Raw genomic sequence first — 20,169 nt, forward strand, 5'->3', positions numbered from 1 at the left:
ATGTTCATTCTCAATGTCCTTGAGAACTGCCTGTTCCGCTCTGGACACCACTCCTGCTACGTAGGCTGAGTCAGTAATTAAATTAATTGGTTCTGAAAACTTCTCAAAGGCTCTCATGACCGCAGCTAGTTCAGCTATCTGGTGTGACCCTTCTACAAACTCAACATCAGCTTCCCAAAGCTGAGTCTGTGGATTTCTCCAAGTCATCACCGACTTGTGGGATGTCCCAGATGCATCAGTGAACACTGTGAGATCTTTGAGTGGCCTTTGGCTCCTTTTCTCATGAGGAATGAGGTGGAATTCCTCATGAAACAATTTGTGTGCTGGCACATGAACTGAAATTTGCCCACTATAGCTGTCTAGAGCAAACTGGAGGTTAGCATTGCTCTGCAGCAGATGCTCAAACATCTCTTTGGTCACTTTCTCAGGGGAGTGTTTGCCTTCTCCAGAGACCCTGACTGGGAGGTGAATACACATAAAGTCACGCCCTACCAGTTCCCGCAGCCTTACCCTGGCCTTTTGAATCAGCTGAGCCATCAGCTCTTGTGGCTTGATGATAGTTTTGGGTCGTTGATGGGAGAGGAAGACCCATTCTATTATTGAGTGGATCTCTCTGCCCCTCGGCCCACTGGAATATTAACCCATGTAGATGTGGCAACTTCCCCAGGACAATAAATTTGAAAGGCAGCTCAGGTTTGAAGCAATGTTCCTGTCTTTCTGTCAAGGCCTTTTGTGCCTTTTCAATCACAGTTTTTGCTTCTGGAGTCAGCTCCCTGGGAGACAGCAGCTTTCTCATCCCTTTCAATAAATTGAGCAGGGAGCTCAGGTCTTCATTAGTGAGACCTAGCCAGGGTCTGACCCAGTTTAGTGACCTGCATAGGGAATGGAGATCTGCTAGAGTTTTAGGATTACCAATATTTTCCAATTTTTGTGGAGCAACAGTCCATGCAGTAATTTCCAGGCCCAAGTATTTCCAAGGTGGCATCCTTTGAACCTTGTCTTCCTGCAATTGGAATCCAGCAGAGGTTAAAACTTGAACCACTCTGTCAAGGGTGTCTTGCAGCATGTTGTTATTGGGACAGCACACTAATACATCATCCATATAATGCAAAATGATGGCATCTCTTTTTTCAGCACGCACTGAGGACAGCAATGACCCCCACATACCAGTGGCAGATGAAGGGGCTCACTTTCATCCCCTGAGGTAGTACTTTCCAGTGGTACCGTTTCATTGGGGCTTCTCTGTTAATTGTGGGAATGGAAAAGGCAAATCTTGGTGCATTAGCTGGGTGCAGGGGAATTTGGAAAAAACAGTCTTTAATATCCAGCACTGCTAGTAGCCAATTTTGTGGTAACATAGTCGAGGATGGCATACCTGGTTGAAGAGACCCCATGTCTTCTATTTTTTTGTTTATTTCTCTCAAATCCTGAAGGAGGCACCACTTATCCTTCCCTGGCTTTTTAATCACAAATATTTGGGAATTCCAAGGGCTGGTTGTTTCTACTATGTGTCCCTTGGCCAATTCTTCTACCAATTTTTCTAGCGCCCCGAGTTTTTGTCTGCTGAGAGGCCACTGCTTCACCCAAATTGGATTATTATGTAACCAAGATAGCTTTTGGACCGTACGCTCTACAGTGGCCTCCATCAAAAATCCTGAGGTGTCTCAGGAATTGTTAATTTCACTCCCCACTGGGACATGGTGTCTCTTCCCCACAGCGGGCACTTGTAGTCTGTCACCCTGAAAACTCAGCTTCTGAGCTTGCTAACATAGTTTTCTAAAGACTTTCCCAGGACAGTAACTGTAAACATAGATATGTGTACATTCTTTCTGTTACACGTCTTGTGATGGGCATCTCTCATGGCCAGTGCAGTGAGAAAGTGTTATCCTCACCATCCAATCCCTGGCTGTGGTCAGGAGCCTATAAATCCTGGAGGGAAAAATAAACTCTCTCTTCTCTTCACCACACCTCGACCTGTGTCCGTGTGATCTATTCATCTTCAGTGGTAACAGTAGTCAATAACAAAAGGTCGGACACTAGCTATCCTACCCTCCGGACCTTCAATCTGGACGATATCTTTAGCGATTTTTGCCAGTTTCATTCCTCCAACACCCTGTATTTTTCCTGCCACGGGTTGCAGTTCCCAATGTGAGGGCCACACCTTTTCAGGTATGATAGTTACATCTGCCCCAGTGTCAATTAACCATTCTACATGGAGATGTTTTGATTTGTGTGTTAAGTTACACCCCATAATGGGTTTGTCTTCACCCACCACTTCTGCCCAGTAGACTCCTGGTGCTTTGTCATCTACTGGGACTTCTGTTGGAACAGGGATCACCTGGGCTATTACCTGCCCTTTGTCTACATAGAAGGGTGGTTGAGGACATCTAGCCAAGAGAGTGAGGTGTGTTAGGTCTCCCTTAATTGTCATGGGAGCCACCTCAATCTCTATTGGTGTGTGTGCTGTGTCTCCAATAACAAAATACTGTCCAGTCCAGCCAGGTCTTGTGAATTATCCTGCAAGTCCACTCCAATGACAGTCCAACGATCAGATCTGAAACAAAAAGCTTTAGCAGTTACAAGTCTGAATCGCTTTTGCGGTTGCCAGACTGTAGGAGACACTTCGGGGTGGTCGGTCCGAGACACAGCAGAGACCTCTATAGTCGAGTTAGAAGTTAGTAGTTTATTTCAGGGCGTGGGAGAGAGAGAGAGCCTGCTATGAGCCAGCAGATAGAGCTCAAAGCAGGCTCGGAGAGAACAATACAAAAGGGGGTAAAATATGAATACATGAGTTCAAGACTTAAGATTGCTAAGAAAGAGGGTAACAGAACAGAAGTGAGAGAGCCGGGGGAAAAAAAGATAAAGAAGGGCAGGAAAGAGCAGAAAAAAGAGAGCAGCAAGAGTATAGAAAGCGTGAGGCAAGAAGGCTAAGAGAGCTAAGAGCTAAGAGGGCTAAGAGAGCTAAGAGAGAGAACTCTCTTTTACAATTACCTATATAATCTATACATTTGAATATTCTATTCCTTCACTAACCAATCTATCTAAGTATACTAATACAGTAACATTTGTGTGCAACCTATAGAAATCGCTGCTTTTGCATATTTTTAGTTATCTCAGGGTCCTTCAGACCTTTCCTTATAAGGCTGGGGAGAGGGGTCTTAGCTTAGTTTTATTAGGGGAAAGAATGTGTTCTGGCATACCAGACCAGTTTCTTTGAATTATTCAAACCGTGCTTTCATTTGTATTTCTTCCTTAGCCTTTCTGGCTATAGAGTCATATTTATAATTTCTTTCTAATTCTACCTTCCCAACACCAGACCTTATTAGGCAAATGTTCCTCACAATTATATTTCTGCAGTCTCCCACCCCGCTCCCTTTCCTCCCCTTTTCCTATTAAAACAGAGTCTTTTTCCTGTTTCAGGTCTGTCATTTTTATGTCTCTGCACTTGACAGAAAAGCGCTTTGACTTCAGTTTTTTTTATTTGCCACAGCTTCTTTCTGGTGTTTCCCTTGTTGCTGGGTTTGAGGGCAGTTCCTTGCAAAATGTCCTGGCCTCTTCACTGGAAACAGATGATGTGCTGCAGCTGTTTGGGTGACATCTGTGGCTTGTTCATTCCTGGTGTCACTGCTGCCACTGTCCTTGGGTTGCCTGGTTTCTTGTCGTGTACACTGTACAAATCTGCTTTCTGGGCACACGCTTCAATCATATCTGCTATGGTGGGTGGAGGATTAATAGGTAGACTCAGAATTACTCTACAACAAGCCTCGTTGGCATTCCTTTGGGCCATTTCTTTAAGCAGTTCCGTCTGGGCCACTGGTTCCTTGACTTGTCTCTGTATCTGTAGCCTAAGACGATCTACAAACTGCAAGAAACTCTCAGATGGGAGCTGGTTAATATTAGCATAACTGACTTGAATATCAACTGTTGGTAATTGTTTAAAAATGTTTTCAGCCATATCACAAACTTTATCTGCAATAAACTTTGTTAATACTCTCACTTGATCAGCAGGATTAATCCAATTTCCCTCCCCACATAAATGTTCTAAAGTGATTTCATTGTTCTCTGTATCATATGCATTTTGATTACTTTGTTTGAGTTCAGCTAGGAGTTTTGTTAATGATTTTTTCCATAAGCTTTCCCAAAGATCATATTCAGAGGGAGTTAGCAGACACCGAAATAAATCTTTAATATCTGCAGGAATTAAATCCTGTGATTTCAATGTAGTTATTATTATTCCCCTCAAGACCTCGCTATCACGACCAAAATCATTCTTAATTTTACAAATATCCTTGATTACTTGGTAATTGAAAGGTTGATGCTGTAATCGCATTGCTCCTCTGCTGCTATTGTATATTACAGAAGTCGCTGTTAGCATAACTTCATCTTCTCCAGGGCTGGTACTCCCTGGGATTTTCCCCCCCCCCCACCCCAAGCCAGGCTCTGGGGGCCCTATTCCCTCCCTGGACCTGGGGAGAGGCCCAGCTCCTCCCCTGCAGGAGCTGGGCAGGGACCTGCACCCCGCTACGCCAGGCTCTGGGGGTCCCGTTCCCTCCCTGGACCTGTGGAGAGATCCAACCCCACCCCCGCAGGGGCCGGAGGAGGGCCCGCACCCTGCCGCGCCAGGCTCAGTAGGCTCGCAAACCCCCCCCCCCGGGGGGGCAGGGCCAGGACACCCCTCCCACTGCCCCTCTGCAGGAGCAAGGGGTGTAACTCTCTCTCTCCCCACCCCTCCTCCCTGGGGGACAGGGGGCGGAGGGATAAGGGATAGGGTTACAGCCTCGGGGGGCAGGGTCATAGGGTGGGGCCAAGCAAGGCTGGGGGGTGGTGCAGGGTGGAATGTCAGGGGGAACAAAGGGATTGTGATAAGAGTTAGGGGCAGGAACCAGTGGGTGGAAGGGATTATGGGTAGGAGAAAGGGGATACACAGGGGAATTCACCATGTGGCCGGTGCCATCTTGGCTTTCAGCCACGTGGGGATAGGAAGATACATTTTCTTTAACACTTGGAAAAGAAGAGTGTAGAGAGGGGGTCCTGATGGTTTGTGAACCAGGACTGGGTGGCTGAGAGAGACACACGGGACTAGAACTTGTATTGTTTGTCCCGGGTATCTCTTCCAGTGTAGGAGCAGAGGTTTTGGGAGAAAAGTTAGGGGAATTAGGTGGATACTGCAGTGCCCGTTTGTCTTTCATTTTTATTTCTCTGTTAACCAGTTCTTTTCGAATTAAAAGAAAAACCGGGAGGAATTTCAGAGCCGATTTGTCTCCTCCTTCTATTTTTAAGGTTAATAAATTTCCAATTTCATTCCAGGCAATTACTGAGTCTAATTGCAAAAATTTGATCTGTGCACTTTGCTGAGTCAAATATGATACAAACTGTTTTAACTTATTTTTTGAAATTTTTACATTTGTGGTTTTTAAAAAATCCTGTATTTTTTTGTGTATGACTCCTTTCTTGTGTGGAGGGCTGGGATCCCATTCTGGAGGTCACGGCAGCTCTGCACACAATCTGTCTATTTTCCCTACCACAGAAAACAAACTGGCACCCCAAGGATTACAATTAAACTCACACTGGTACAGACAGCAGGGAGAATTTCCTCTCCTCCCATCTCTGCCCATGGCTGGGGGAACCCCACTGCTTTACACGTGGCAGAGCTCAGGAGAATTCCCTGTCCCCCGTCTCTGCCCACGGCTGTGGGAACCCCACCTCTTGTGTGGCCGAGCCTGGGACGGCTGCTGCTTGAAAGGGGTTACACGGAACACAGTCCCTCGGGGTCTATTTCACTCTCCACCCCCCCAGCCCGGTGTTGGAGTTAAATCTTACTTTGTTCTGTCATTTCTGGCGGTGGAAAGATACCCATTGCCCTGGAGTCAGTCCCCTGGTGCCGGAGGATTTTCGACTTCCTTTTGGAAACTTTTTTTTGCTGTATTTTAAACGGCATCCAAAGTCTCCAAAGAACGGCTGGCCCTGGCTCTGATAAGCCTTTGAACATGGGCTTGTTCAGCCCCAACGGCTGGGCGCCACTCTGTTGTAATCCTTTCTCGGGGTGACCCCTCTGTCCCACCCCCCGTGGTGAGAGCCCCGCTTGTCTCGGGACACAGGCGGCGGAGGGGGTCCTGGAGTGGATACAACACAGACTCAAAGTATCTAGACACAGGAGGCCCAAACTTGCTGGAGTAATCCCAGGTTTATTGTATGTCATCCATCCAGGGCAAGAAAGAGACCAAAAAGCCTTGGGTCTTATCTCTTATACTAGGGGGCGGGGGTGATTGGGGGATACAGGGAGGTCACAGCCAATGGGAAGGGGGAAGGGAGAAGGTTCTCAGGTAGGAACTAACTTTACACAAACCGGAGGTGAGTTTTACCCTTGGGAGATACCAAGATTTTTAGATGCACTACAACAATGCCGCTCTTCTCTGTGCCTTGTAATTGCTCCTGGGAAACAAAGTAGCCATGGGTAGTGATAAGTAACAGAGAATAAAAGTTTTCAGTTCCCCTGAAGTTGCTAGATAGACCTTAAATACTAACTAGCAAATGAGGATAAAAGAATGTAAAATGTTGCTGCTGAAGGTGAATAGATCACACGGACCCAGGTCGAGTTGTGGTGGAAAGAAGAAGAAGAGTTTATTTTTCCTCCCAGGATTTATAGGCTTCTGACCACAGCCAGGGATTGGATGGTCAGGATAACACTTTCTAACTGCACTGGCCATGAGAGATGCCCATCACAAGACGTGTAACAGAAAGAATGTACACATATCTATGTTTACAGTTACTGTCCTGGGAAAACTATGTTAGCAAGCTCAGAAGCTGAGTTTTCAGGGCGACAGTAAAAGTATGTATACAGGATGATAATGTAGCTAGAACCAGTAAATAAGCAAATAAGGAATATAGTGGGGGTTTTGGCAAGTTATATAACAAGGCAACAGTGCATGCCCTAAAAAAAGGTTCAAGGAAATACCTGTAATATCAAAGCATTCCATGAATACGGCCACCAGAGATCCCTTTAGATGACCCTCTGGAACCATAAAAAGACTTCCAGTAGGAGACGGATGCATGCAAATTAGTTCTAGAAAACGTGATGTTTATGTATTAGCTAGGAAGTATGTAGTAATGAATATGTATGAACATGATGGAATAAATACCCTGTTGTAAAGTTTCACAGCACATTCAATTAAAGGAGAGATCCTCTGGGTGTGTCCAGCGCTGCAATAAAGAATACCTGCTTTCTAATACTTCAAATTGTGTTTGAAAGTTTATTCTCCAACCGATTTCAATATCAGTAGTTCTCTGTGAAGATGTTTTAAAGATGAGGTTGCCATTTTTCTATTGATGAGTGTTATGTAGAGTTAATTTTGCAGTCTTAGAATTTGGTCATTGCAAAGTATTTAAAAGTAAATTTTATATCTGTTAGACAAAAGGTAATAAAGCTGTGTGAAAACCTACATTAAAAATAGCTTTCCCTGGAAAAGGGAATAATTAATAATTTTGTCAGACTTACACCTTTTTTTTTTCAAAAGACATTGAGGTTCTAGAGAATGTCCAGAGAAGGGCAACAAAGGTGGTGAAGGGTCTAGAGAACAAGTATTATGAGGAGCATCTGAGGGAGCTAGGGTTGTTCAGCCTGGAGGAAAGGAGGCTTGGGGGGAACCTTATTGCTCTCTACAACTCCGTGACAGGGGGCTGTAGTGAGGTGGGGGTCAGATTCTTCTCCCAGGTGACAAATGACAAGACCAGAGGAAATGGCCTCAAATTGTACCAGGGGAGGTTTAGATTGGACATTAGGAAGAATTTCTTCACTGAAAGGCTTGTAAAGCATTGGAAAAGACTGCCCAGGCAAGTGGTAGAGTCACCATCCCTGGAAGTCTTCAGAAAACACATGGATATGGCACTTGTGGAAATGGTTTAGTGGTTAAGATGGCAGTGCTAGGTTAATAGTTGGACTCAGTGATCCTAGAGGTCTTTTCCAACCTTAACAATTCTATGATTATGATATTCCTTCTGCAATTCCAACTCTGTAAAACATAATTGTTGAATCCCAAGCAGTAACAAAGTGAGTTCAATTAACAATAAGTCTTTGACTTTGGTTGTATTTTTATTGGTGGGAGGTCATGCTTTTCACATAGAGGAATGTTATTCGCTTTCACATTATCGATAGTTATTGAGAGACCGCCAGCTATTCACAACCTTTCACAGAAGTAAACGTGAACGCTGTTTATTTCTATCTTTAGCACACCTTTTATAGGGTTCTACAGGGTCCGTGGGCTAAGCAAGTTACCATTGGCTAATACACACAGGTTTACATTTTTTCTCCTATACACAAGGATATTGTTTTGCTTTACTCTCTCTTCTGCATGAAGGTTTCAAGGACCTTAGCCTTTAATATCACGACTTATTCCAAAGGCTGGTTTGTGCAGACAGGCCTTTACTAATATAGAAAATATTACAACAAATAGTCCTATTGAAGGTTTGTCAAGTGCAAGTTTGAGCTTTTCATGGCTCCCATCAGACACTGAACGCTCTGTGTAATCCTAGGTACTGGAAGCATGAGCAAATGCTAGAGGAAAGGAACCAAGTGAAACAAAGGGGGAAATTTTGGGTTTTGCTAATTTTGGGGGTTTATATTTTCTTTAATGGTGGACTGAATCTTATGCTTTAGGCAAGAAGTGTGGAGATTAGAAATGTCTATATAATGTACTGTTGCTGGTGATGTGAAGGCAATGCTGCCCCAGGGGTGCTCACAGGTCTGCAAGCCCCCCCCCCCCCCATGTGCTATGCTTTGCCTGAGTTTCAGTTAGTCTCTTTCTCTGCATGTTAAATTTGAGTACACAAATTTGCTGTTACTTTCCTTGATGTTTCCCTGCAGCCTTTTTGCTTAATTTTAACTAGGTGTGAATGTTTAGGCAGCCTTTGCAATAAAAAATATATTAATAATATACATCTGTTACTAGCACTCTTAGGTGAGATAATTTGGGATAAGATCTTTCTTCCTTTTTGTCCTTTAGCAGGTCCTAAGAGTTTTAGAGTGGATAAAAACATATACTTTGGAAAATTGTCAAATTGTGACTGAAATGGCAGAAACAGAAGTTTGAAAACATCACTGGAGGAGAAAACTGGAGGAGATTTGTGAGGTTGGGAAACTTAGGAAAGAAGATGCAAGGTGGAGACCCAGACAAGAGCAGATGTGTAAAGACCATGCTTTGTTTCACTGTGAAGCAGATGCCTAGCAGCAGCAGCATATGGACTGCTCCAGGACAATTGGCTTGTGCTTTTGGAGTTGCATGAGGCTCTTGGACTTCTGGGGTGTGGCTCAGGGTGGCAGACAGATGGAACTTGCTGGCATTGGAAGAGTGGATTTGCCTAACTGTGCTACAAGAGTGTCCTGGGTTGACTTTATGATACTGGTATCCCCAAATGGCCTGGTTTATGTTATATATTAAGTTCTACACCTTTAAGGCTTGGCTTTGAGAGCTAGGGAAGTTGAAACTGCTGCAAGCTGATGGGAGTTTTTTCTGCTAGCCAATAACTAACCATTTCTGAGACTTGACAGTGATTTTGACCATTAAAAATGAGATCAACCTGTGAACACCTACCTTAAGATGTAAGCCTGAGAATTTCTGACTCTTTAGTTTCCGGCTTCTGAAGATATAACAGGCTCCAGCTCAGCCTCCTCCCTCCCCCAGGCCGGACAAGGCATTGGAGGGGTGGGGGGCAAAAAAAGTGGAGCCGGCCGGCCTGAGTTGCAAATTCTGCCGCTGAACTGAAATCTGACACCATAAACATCTACAGCTTGAGCAAGACTTTAACTCTTTTACTACCTAGATAAGACTTGCAAATTAATTTTTTTTTTTCCAGAGAGAGGGGAGGAGAGAGAGGGAGTGATCAACATGTAAAGAGACACCATAAAACCATCAAAGACAGTGAAGAAAAAAATTAAGTTTTAAAAAGAAAGAGAAAATAAAGAGATGCTTTAATAAGTTGAAATATTTTTCTGTTAAAGCTATGAAGATAGACAGTAGCGTTCTGAAAAAAACCTCCTTTAATTCATGACAGAGTATATTGAGAAAAATAGAGTGTTTCAAAGTGCAGATTTTGAACAAATAGTGAAGTAGTTATGATCCTGTGAAATGCTGGAACAGGAGGGGAGAAATAATAGTTGAAAATTTGTGGCCTTTAAAAGGCAAAGAGAAAACTTCTGTTTCCAGAGAGGCTCACAAAAACAGATGAAGAGAACTTTTGCCTTTGAATAACTCATCCTTAAAAACGACATCCCTAAACTCATTGACCCATAACACCTCAAAGTGACGTGAAATGAGAAGAGTGAACTGATGGCAGAATTTCCAGGCAGCTGGCAGAGAAATAGAAAGCTATAACAGAAATAGTTTTCTTGTGAAAAACTCCATAGATTAGCAGAAGAAGACTTCTTTTTCTCTACGAAGACTGATAAAAGGACTATAGCAAGAATTAGGACTGTTTTAACCACCAAAGTTTTTTTTTGTCTATATGTTGTCATGTGAACAAGAAAATAGTTAAGTAATTAGGAGAAAAAAGGGCTTCTGGAAGTTTTATTCTAGTTTCTTATTCTTGTAATTTTTGTTAATAAGCAAATCCCTCTTTCAATGTTCTTGTTACAGTCCACCTTCCCCCCCCCCCCCCTCAGGATACAGTTATACACGATCTCTCATTCACGCACTCATTCTCATTTCTTTAATAGGTTTTCCTCACTCATTTTCACTCACACCAAGACAATACAATAATAAGGTACCTCTAATGTCACTGGCCAACCCCCCAGATTTTCTTGGGTATTCTATCCCATACTTCCCGTGGTTTGCACCCTCAACCTGGCAATATTCCCGGGGATTTATTATTTTTTTACCCTCTTTTTTTGTCCCGTCTCCTAGTACACTGAACTAGGAGAACTCCCGGCTCCTTCCCTTCAAGGGTCCAACCCCTCCCTGAGACCCCAGTCCCAGTAACCCCGGGGGGATTCTTTCATTCCTTTTTCTTTCGCTTCGTCCAATTCCCGGCCTATTTTCTCGCGAAAGATAGGAACCGTGGTACTATGGACCACTGTTCTCGCTTTGCAGGTCTGGGGTAACCAGCTTGCGTCTCATTCACACACATTCATCCCCCCGTTTCCACCCCCCTGATCAATACTTACCAATTCCTGTTCAGGTCCCAAAAGATTATGGGGTTTTGAAGGAGTGCTTTATTTTTTATTTTTCTTTTTTTTCTTTGCTTTACTTGTCTCTCTCTTGTCCTCTGGGTGTTGCCCTGCTACCACCGATGACACCAGAAGAGCCAAAGCGGATTACCAAAGCTGGCAGGGAGGCGCCTTCCCCCGCTTGGGATCTTCTGGTTCTCCTGGGGTGAGGTGCTTCATCCGAGACGAGACCCCCAAATTATTGTGAAAAACGAAGTTCACTCCTGTAAAATTTTAAAAAGGTTTAATAAAGACAATAAGAGACATAAAATAAAGCAAAGAGTTATGGCCGGGTGCCTTGGCGCACTACCAAGAGCACACCTGGTATCTTGGGAACACCCTTTTTATCCCATCCTGCTGTGAGGGTTTAATGCATATTCAAAGCATGTCCCGTCCCTGGTTCTGCCTTCTTAGAACATGCTCTGTATGGTTTTTATTTCTGCTGATCATCATTATTTTTGCTGATCATCATTATTTTTGAGTTTGGTTTCCTTTCTTCTGCAAATGGTCAGTGTTGATAACAGTCCAGGCCTCTCATCCTTCCTTTGAGGGCAGCTGGGCTTCATATCCTTCCCCCGCTGCCAACGGCCTGGTCCTGGCTGCCGATAACAGTTTGGTCACCACTTCCTGCTGCTGATAACAGCCTGGTTTCCACTGTCCTTCTGCTGAAAACAGCTTGGTCCTCCCATTGTCCTGCCTGTTGGAGTTATCTTGCCTTGTCCAGATGAAACATAACCCTACCGTTCAGAATTCCTTTCTAAGCCTATAACTTGCTAAGAGAGAGAAGAATATAGCGAAAGCATATAGCATATAACATTTATCATAATACTTGCGAAAAGCCAATATTTGCAATATGAATTCACAACAGGAAATAAGAGAAAGTATGATGGATAGCATTTAAAAAATGCAATACACTATGTGTTTGAGAAGGAAAATCTTTATTCCTACTAAAAGCTTATTGGCTTTATTGTACTTTATGGGGGCTTTCTGGCTTTGGATATTTCGCTGAAGTCAGTAATGGCATCTTAACTTCAGCATAACAGTCTGTGTTAATAATTGTTTTATAAATTATGATTTGTATTAAATTGCAAGCAATTTAATTTTAGTTGAATTGTCAGCTGATTAAATACCCACGAGAAGTGGATATCAGAATAAAGTTTCAGGGGACTTCCCTCCTATGTCAGGATGCTTATATCAGCCTAGAACAGAGACAAGCAAGCCTTTGTGAAATGAACCTCAGGAAACATTCCCACTAAAGGGAGACTCAGAAAAGAGTCCAAGTGGTGTGTCTTTCACATGATATTTTATTTACTTGCCACTCAGTTTTTTGTTTATTGTTTTTCACTTGTACACTGACTGCCCCATTAGAGCCTCTGGCCAGGTCTAGCTCCTGACTAGATCAAATCTCAGCCATTTTACAGTGTGGCCAGGAATAATTTTCTATTTACCACTTCTTTTTTTTTTAACCCCCTTTTTTTTTTATTCTGTTTCTATCTGCATTTCTCAGAGCAGGATTTAAAATAACTTTTGGAAAAAAAAAATTTCATCTGTTAATTCGTATTTTGTGTTTCCTTTCTAGGCCGAATTCACCAAGCTATGGTAACATCTCTAAATGAGGATAATGAAAGCGTAACTGTTGAATGGATTGAAAACGGAGATACTAAAGGCAAAGAGGTAAACCTAATTATTTTAGAACTTTTCTCTTTAAAAAATGTGTCATCTGCATTAATTATGCTTTGGAATTTGCACTGGAAATGGAGAAAATATAAATCTTAATTTACTTGTTATAGGTAAAGTCATGTGATGATTTGCTCTCACATTTAAGGGATTATTATTATGTATATGTTAAGAGAAGTTTTATTGATGTATAGTTATGTTATTGTGATTTGTTGTTTGGACGTTCTCTGTTCTCCCCATAGTCCCCTTCTTCCCCCCCACCCCGGGTGTTGTTGGGGGCATGTGGAGGGAGGGTGTGTACATGTGCCCCTTGCATGGGGTAGTTGGGATAGGGGAGGCTTGTTACTAGGAGGTGTGGCATGACAACACCTGACCTCCAATCAAGTTGCAAGAAAGTAGTCTCCACGAATGAACAACGAGAAGAGTTGACTGACAGACTTTGGGAAGGGCCAAGGTTGCCTGATGCAACACTAGGTCTATAAAAGGCTATGCAGCCATTTTGTGAGTGAGCATGCAGCTGCCAGTCACAAACTCCCAGCGATGCTGTAATTTTTCTTTATTCAGTGTTTTGTTGTATTTTTTAAGGTTTAATAAACCTTTTAAAATTTTAAAGAGAGCGGTCATGTCTCACAACTTAACTGTTGCCTTTTTCAACTTAGAAATAAAACTTAAGATAACTTGAATATAGGCAGTAATATTAAAGTGTATCTTTATTTTTAGGCTTCCAGGGGCACAAAAGCCCACCCCTACAGGGGGTGCATACAGTTTTATAGGTTTAGTGAATTAGCATAATTGACTAAAAAGCACCAACTAGGACCACAAGTGGTGAGGCAATTTGCCCCTGGGTCAAGCCCTTTCTAAGTCTTCCCTCCCTCAGTACTAGCTGTACTTTGTTTATTGCAAAAATTTATTCTCAACCTTAGTAGCCAGGAAGAACCAAGATAGCTTAGGGGCCTTGTACCCCCAGGGCTTGGAGCTCTGAAATTTATTTTCTTTCTGCCTAGGGAAAGGGCATGGAAAGTTACTGGGAAAATTAGCCACTAATACAATAGATTTCAAATATATGTGTAAAGAATACAGAGAATATATAAGGGAAAAAAAGACAAAAACCAAAGTGGCATCAGACGATTCATTGGTTACAGACTCTTTTGAATGGGAGTTATTAGGCAAATGTTGGTTTCTGTTGTATTAAATTTGACTTCCTGAGCTCTTTGTTATAGCTTTTATATAGTGCTTTTCATCTTTTGATTTTGAAACAGATTACAAAGTCTGAACTTCTTACCCCTTTTTGCAAGTAGAAAAATCAAATTTTTGAGAGGGAGAATGACTTGCAATTCAGACAAGAAGCCAGAGGGAGCTGGATTAAAAATCTTTTTCTGTTTGTAATATTGAGGGATTGAACTGCTTGTTTGTTTTAGTCAATAATTTTCCAGCCCTGCTTTCTTTAAGAAACTGTGTCTGTCTCAGTTATGCTTTGCTGTCTGCTCTTCTGGAAAATTTTGGACCATTTTAGCCAGTTTCAGCTGAGATTTGGAGAAGCAGGTCAGAAATAGCATTTCATCAGTTTTGTCAAAACACGGGAAAAAGGAAAAATAAGGTTGTGAGAATGTCCTGGTGTTCTCATCAGCTGGACTCATCTCGCTAGACACAGAATCCATAGAGTAGTGAGGTTTCTGAAAGGTCTATCCAGAGGAAGTATCAGTCTATAGAGACCAAAGCTACTTAAGATTTTTAGGGAGCCGAGTTTCAATAGATATGAAACCAGTTATTTTTAAGTTCCCATCTTTTCCTCCCTACATTTTGCAGCTCTTTTAATGAGGAACACTTACAATGAAAAAATAGCATCATAACTTTGATGTGGCTTCAACTGCTATTATTTCTTGGGTTGTAGTTCATCTGTTTCTTTTGCATTGTCTGGGAAATTTCAAATAATTGAGATATCTTTCTTTTTATGTTACAAAATATCTTTTATATTTTGCAGTAACTGACAAATTACCACAGTAATACTAGCTACTTCTGTTTTAATTTAATCACTTTACAGAATTATCAATACTTATTGGTGTTGCATCCCACTCCTAAGAGGAAGGGAGCACCCTAGATTCATAGATGCCTGTTGTTGAAAAGGAATGGCAAAAGCTAGAAGGGTCCGAAAAAGTTTGCAAAATTTTATTATCAAAGCATACACTTGGTGTGGAAATCGGTATAAGTTTTGCCCTTATTTTCTAGTAGTAAGAGAAATAAATAAAAAGAAGGAATAGAGATAGAGTGAGAGATCAGGTAGGAGAGGAAAGGAGATCACCAGTCCTGGTTCCAGTGTCGATCCAGCTGATGGGGTGTGCTAATATCCCTCTGCTCTCACCCCCAGGAAGTCAGCCAACTAGCTGCAGCCCACCGGGGGGAGAAGGGGATTTAGCAAGGACAAAAGATAAAAGACCAGGAGGCTCTTTCTTCCCGGGACTGTGTCCCTCAGTTTAATTCCAGAACGCTTCCAGGGGAGGAAGAGAGCACAAATTGCTCAGGGCCAGAACTTTTGAGCAGAGGGAAAAGGGGGCGGGGGAAGGCAGGTTACAGCCAATGGGGAGAAACCAAAGGGGAGGAGTGAGGGGGAAGGAACCAACACAACCACAGATCCTGTTGGGAAGGTAGAATTAGGAAGAAATTATAAATATGACTCTTTAGCCAGAAAGGCTAAGGAAGAAATACAAATGAAAGCGCGGTTTGAATAATTCAAAGAAACCGGTCTGGTATGCCAGAACACATTCTTTCCCCCAGTAAAACTAAGCTGAGACCCCTCTTCCCAGCCTTATAAGGAAAGGTCTGAAGGACCCTGAGATAACTAAAAATATGCAAAAGCAGCGATTTCTATAGGTCGCACACAAATGTTACTGTATTAGTATACTTATGAAGATTGGTTAGTAAAGGAATAGAATATTCAAAGGTATAGATTATATAAATAATTCTAAAGAAGAGCTCGCTCTCTTGGTCTCTCTTAGTCTCTCTTGTTTCTCTTGCCTCTCTTGCCTCACACTTTCTACACTCTTGCTGCTCTCTTTCCTGCTCTTTCCTGCTCTTCTTTATCCTCTTTTTCCCGGCTGTCTCACTTCTGTTCTGTTACTCTCTTTCTTAGCAATCTTAAGTCTTGAACTCATGTATTCATATTTTACCCCCTTTTGTATTGTTCTCTCCGAGCTTGTTTTGAGGTCCATCTGTTAGCTCCTAGCAGGCTCTCTCTCTCTCCCACACCCTGAAATAAACTACTAACTTCTAACTCAACTATAGAGGTCTCTGCGGTGTCCCGGACCGTCCACACCCCAAAAGCGTCTCTTACAGATCCAGAGGGGGGACGACAGGGAGAAACCATTTCTCATAACATATTTCAATACAACAGGGGTGTTCAAAGTCCTGGAGGTACCACCCAGGCTTTGTGGAGGTACCTTTTTATAGATGTTTATTCCACCTTGGGATTAGGTTTCTTGCTCTCCATGTCAATGAAGTAGCATGCACAGTATGCTCTTCTAAGCCTTTCTGGAAATTGGTTGGGGGACTTTGAGGGTCTTTGGTGGTCTCTATCCTCCTCTATTGGATTTGCATTCTGTCCACAGTTCATGCCCATTTCTTGACCCCACTTTTGCGCTTGCACTGTCTTTTATGTTGTGAAGTCACTGTGGGCCAGAACAGGGAAGTGGGCCCCAGAAAGGTGCTGCCCTACCTTTGTATGGCCTTCCTCTCCAGCCACATCCTGTTCTAACTTTCCCACTTGCACAGATATCAGTGTTTGAGATGTAGCAGTGAATTAACTCCTTGTTGTCCAGGCCTCTACAATTGGTTATTTTTAATTAATCTATTTTCTGAAGGATGCGTTTTAAACTTACATGAAGACCAAAGCTTATACTCTTTTAGTGAAAATAAGATCATTCAGGTTATAAAATTAACAAATTGTGGGGTCAAAGCACTAAATATATTTATTGTTTATTCTCAAAAATATCAAGAGAAATGGAGAGGGTGAATATATGTTCTAAGAATCATAAATGTATTTTATATTCTTTTACACAGATTGACTTGGAGAGCATATTTTCACTTAACCCAGATCTTGTATCTGATGAAGATATTGAACCTAGTCCAGAGACACCACCACTTACTTCAGCAGCTAAAGTAAACAAAATTGTAAAGGTTGGTAATAATTATGCAACATGTTCATATTAAATTTTCAGTACTCCTATACATGTTGTTATGCTTGAATTTTTAAATCTAACTTTTGTGTCTGTGGAGCTACTTGATAACTGCATTCCTTTCTTTTTCCTATGCTGAATAAGGGTTTCTAACAATTTTATAAGAACAGATTTGGCAGAGAGGGAATTGGGGACTATTATTTATATAACTAAATATAGATCAAGGAAAAATATAGAAAATGTTTTGGAGGTTGTTTTGAAAGAGTATGCATAGTTCAAGCAGTCTTCACCCTGGACTCTTTTGTGAAGGATTTGGCAGCAATCACCTCTTTATATTGCTGATGTCATGTTATTTTTATTCACTGGAAAGTAGCAGAGGTAGGGCTGCAGTCTACGTTTTCAGTAATAAGGTGATCAAATAACAGATATTTCTTTCTTTTAGAGTCGACGAACTGTGGCACTTATTAAGAATGACACTCCTGCCAGAGATAACAGAGGTAAATGTTATCTAAATGTTATCTCTTTCCCTTTGTCAGGGTTTGACACTGGCTAAGCACCAGGCACCCACGAAAAATCATTTATTCATTCTTCTCTGCTATAGTTGAGCAGAGGGGGAAAGAACAACTAAAGGGGTTCATGAATTGAGGTAAGGATTGGAAAAACACTTTAAGGGCAAAACAGGCTCAAAACTTAAAAGGTATAAAGAAAAATTTATTAACAGAATTTAAAGAGGATAATAAGAATTAAAATAAACCTTTAGAACACTTACACCCCCCCCAGCCCTTTTTTCCTTCCCACTGACAGCACAGGGAGACAAAACATGGTGTTTTTAGTCAGTTTTTCACTTCTAAAAAGCTTTCTTCAGTTAGCTTAGAGAGGAGTCTTCTGCTATGCCATGGGGTCCTTCCCATGGGAGACAGTTTTTTTGTGAACTCCAACATGGTTCTAATTTTCACAAGTAGCAGTCCCACTCAAAGCTGCTTCCCACAAATGTTTTTTCATGGGTCATTTAGTTCATGGGGTGTAGTTTTTAAGGATGAGCTGTTCTAGTATAAAAGCAAGTGTCCTCTTCCTCTATCCCTGGAAGCAAGGGTCCTCTTTCTTTGTTCAAGTTTCTCACTAGATTATAGCTTTTCAACATACACATGCTCCAGTGTGAGCACCTTTTTCTCACGAGCTGCAAGTGGATCTCTGCATCCCCCCATGCATTTCATGAATTACAGGGAAACAGTTTGTTGTATTATAGTCCTCACCATGGCTTGTAGAAGAATCTCAGCTCCGATGCCCAGAGCACATCCTCCCCTTCCTTCCTTTCACTGACCTTAGTGTCACCATGTTGTTCTTCTCACGTGTCTTCACCTTTTCTTTTTCTCTGACTTGGGAGAAAATTGGTGTCCATAGGTTGGTTTGTTCTCAAGTTCCCTTGCTGCTGGCCAAATGGTCCCCGCCAGCACCACGCAGGTGGTGCCAGCTACCAGCTCCATTCAGTGCCTCTTTTCATGCAGGGACATGAAAAAAAAGAAAAGCTACTGCTTCTGCTCCTGACTTTCTGTCTGCAGCATGGCTGGTTAAAAGCAGCTAAGCAAGTGAAGTTCATTGCGAGCCATGATGAGAGAGCAGCAGCCATGTGGTGCCACCCCAACCATGCTGCCCCAGCTGTGTGATTTCAGCCGCACCACCCCGGCTGCATGGACACTCACAGCTGCATGATCTCAGCTGCGTGGCTGCTGGTGGTGCCGGGATGGCCCCCCGGTGGCATGGCCCTGGCCGAGAAGGGCTCCAGCAGCCCTGCCAGGTAGGGGCCCAGTGGCCCCCTCACCACCCCTTGGAGGGGAGGAAGAAAGATTGCACACGTTTTTTCATTCTTAAATATGTCATCACAGAAGGCATTACTAACTTGTGTAATTGGTCCAGCCAATATGTTCATTGTCAGCTTTCATGGATAGACTTTGCTAGACATAGAAGTTTCGAGGAACTTTTCTCTCAGAAGCAGCCTCTGTGTCTTTCGCCACCCCCACTAAAAGCCAGATTGTATTAAACTAACACACCCTTTCAAGGAAGTAAAAATATATGTGAACATTTTAATCTTCTGCTCATATAACATTTCTTGATAGTTATGCATTTCTAATTCTAACCCTATGGGTTATTTCTCACTTTACAGTTAATAGTGAAAAATATACAAAAATGCTCAAATATCACAGGAGGATAAGTGAAAAGTTTGTGTTGTATGAATAAAGATGCATCTAATAACAGGAGAAAGAATAGTTATTTCTTATTGTTTTCATTTCCTCTCTTACATTAAAGTTAACTCGTACTGATGATGGTAATGATTCTTTTTCCAAATGTTAATCTACTGTCATTAATGTAGGCTAGATTCCATTCCATCTGTTTAAGCTTGTAAAACAAGTGGTTTTGTACATCTTTTTATGTGTTCAGACTCTTCTGGTGGATGATTGGGATGACTTTCTGCCATTTGCCTCTGGGGGTGTTAAATCAGAAATCTCATGAAAAGGGGATTTTTTTCAAACCAATATGGTTTAAATTTAAATTATATCTTCTTGATGGGCTTTCCTCACATCCATATATGTCATCTTTTGTAGTAAATGGTCTGTTTTGTATGGAATAACCCTGTAGCTTGTATTTTAATAGGTCCTGTGCATCTTACTATTCACAGTTGGCCTAAGGATTTGTTCCTTGTTGGCCTTATAATTAAACTTTTCTCAGCACACTGTCTTGTTTAGTGTAGTTAATTCATGATATAAACTAGATCTATCATATTTGGGATGATCTGGAGATTTGTTTTCTCTATCCCATTTGATACCTGTTTCAATAGTTTTCTTCATTTTGCACAGTGTGCTGGTCTTTGTTGAAAGGCTGGGATCCTGGGGGCCTGTCCGACCCTCGGCTTCTGTCAGCAATGAGCCCAGATAGCCAGGCTGTCCCAGAGGACAGAGCCGCCGTCCGGGGTTCTGCAGGCAGCTTCCAGCCAGGGATAACCCTAGGAGCACGGGCAAAGGCTTTAAGTGATCAGCTCTTTTAGCAGCTCTTTCTGCCCTGTGATCAGCTCTGTTCAGCCTAGCCAGCTCTGTTCCAGGGTTCCCCTGCTGATGCAGACAAGAGACCGGT

The 20,169-nt window shown here is 42.3% G+C and overlaps 1 protein-coding gene across 1 annotated transcript in view; it reads left to right on the top strand.

The window, feature by feature from the left end:
* Positions 1–20,169, top strand: part of LOC131591493 (kinesin-like protein KIF2A) — a 114,252-nt gene that overhangs the window by 14,881 nt on the left and 79,202 nt on the right. Inside the window, exons 2-4 of the mRNA XM_058862262.1 lie at positions 12,777–12,871; positions 16,928–17,044; positions 17,486–17,540. Of these exons, the coding sequence (XP_058718245.1) occupies positions 12,777–12,871; positions 16,928–17,044; positions 17,486–17,540 (267 nt within the window). The remainder of the gene's footprint in view (positions 1–12,776; positions 12,872–16,927; positions 17,045–17,485; positions 17,541–20,169) is intronic.

Source organism: Poecile atricapillus, chromosome W (assembly GCF_030490865.1).
Source record: "Poecile atricapillus isolate bPoeAtr1 chromosome W, bPoeAtr1.hap1, whole genome shotgun sequence".
NCBI lineage: Eukaryota > Metazoa > Chordata > Aves > Passeriformes > Paridae > Poecile > Poecile atricapillus.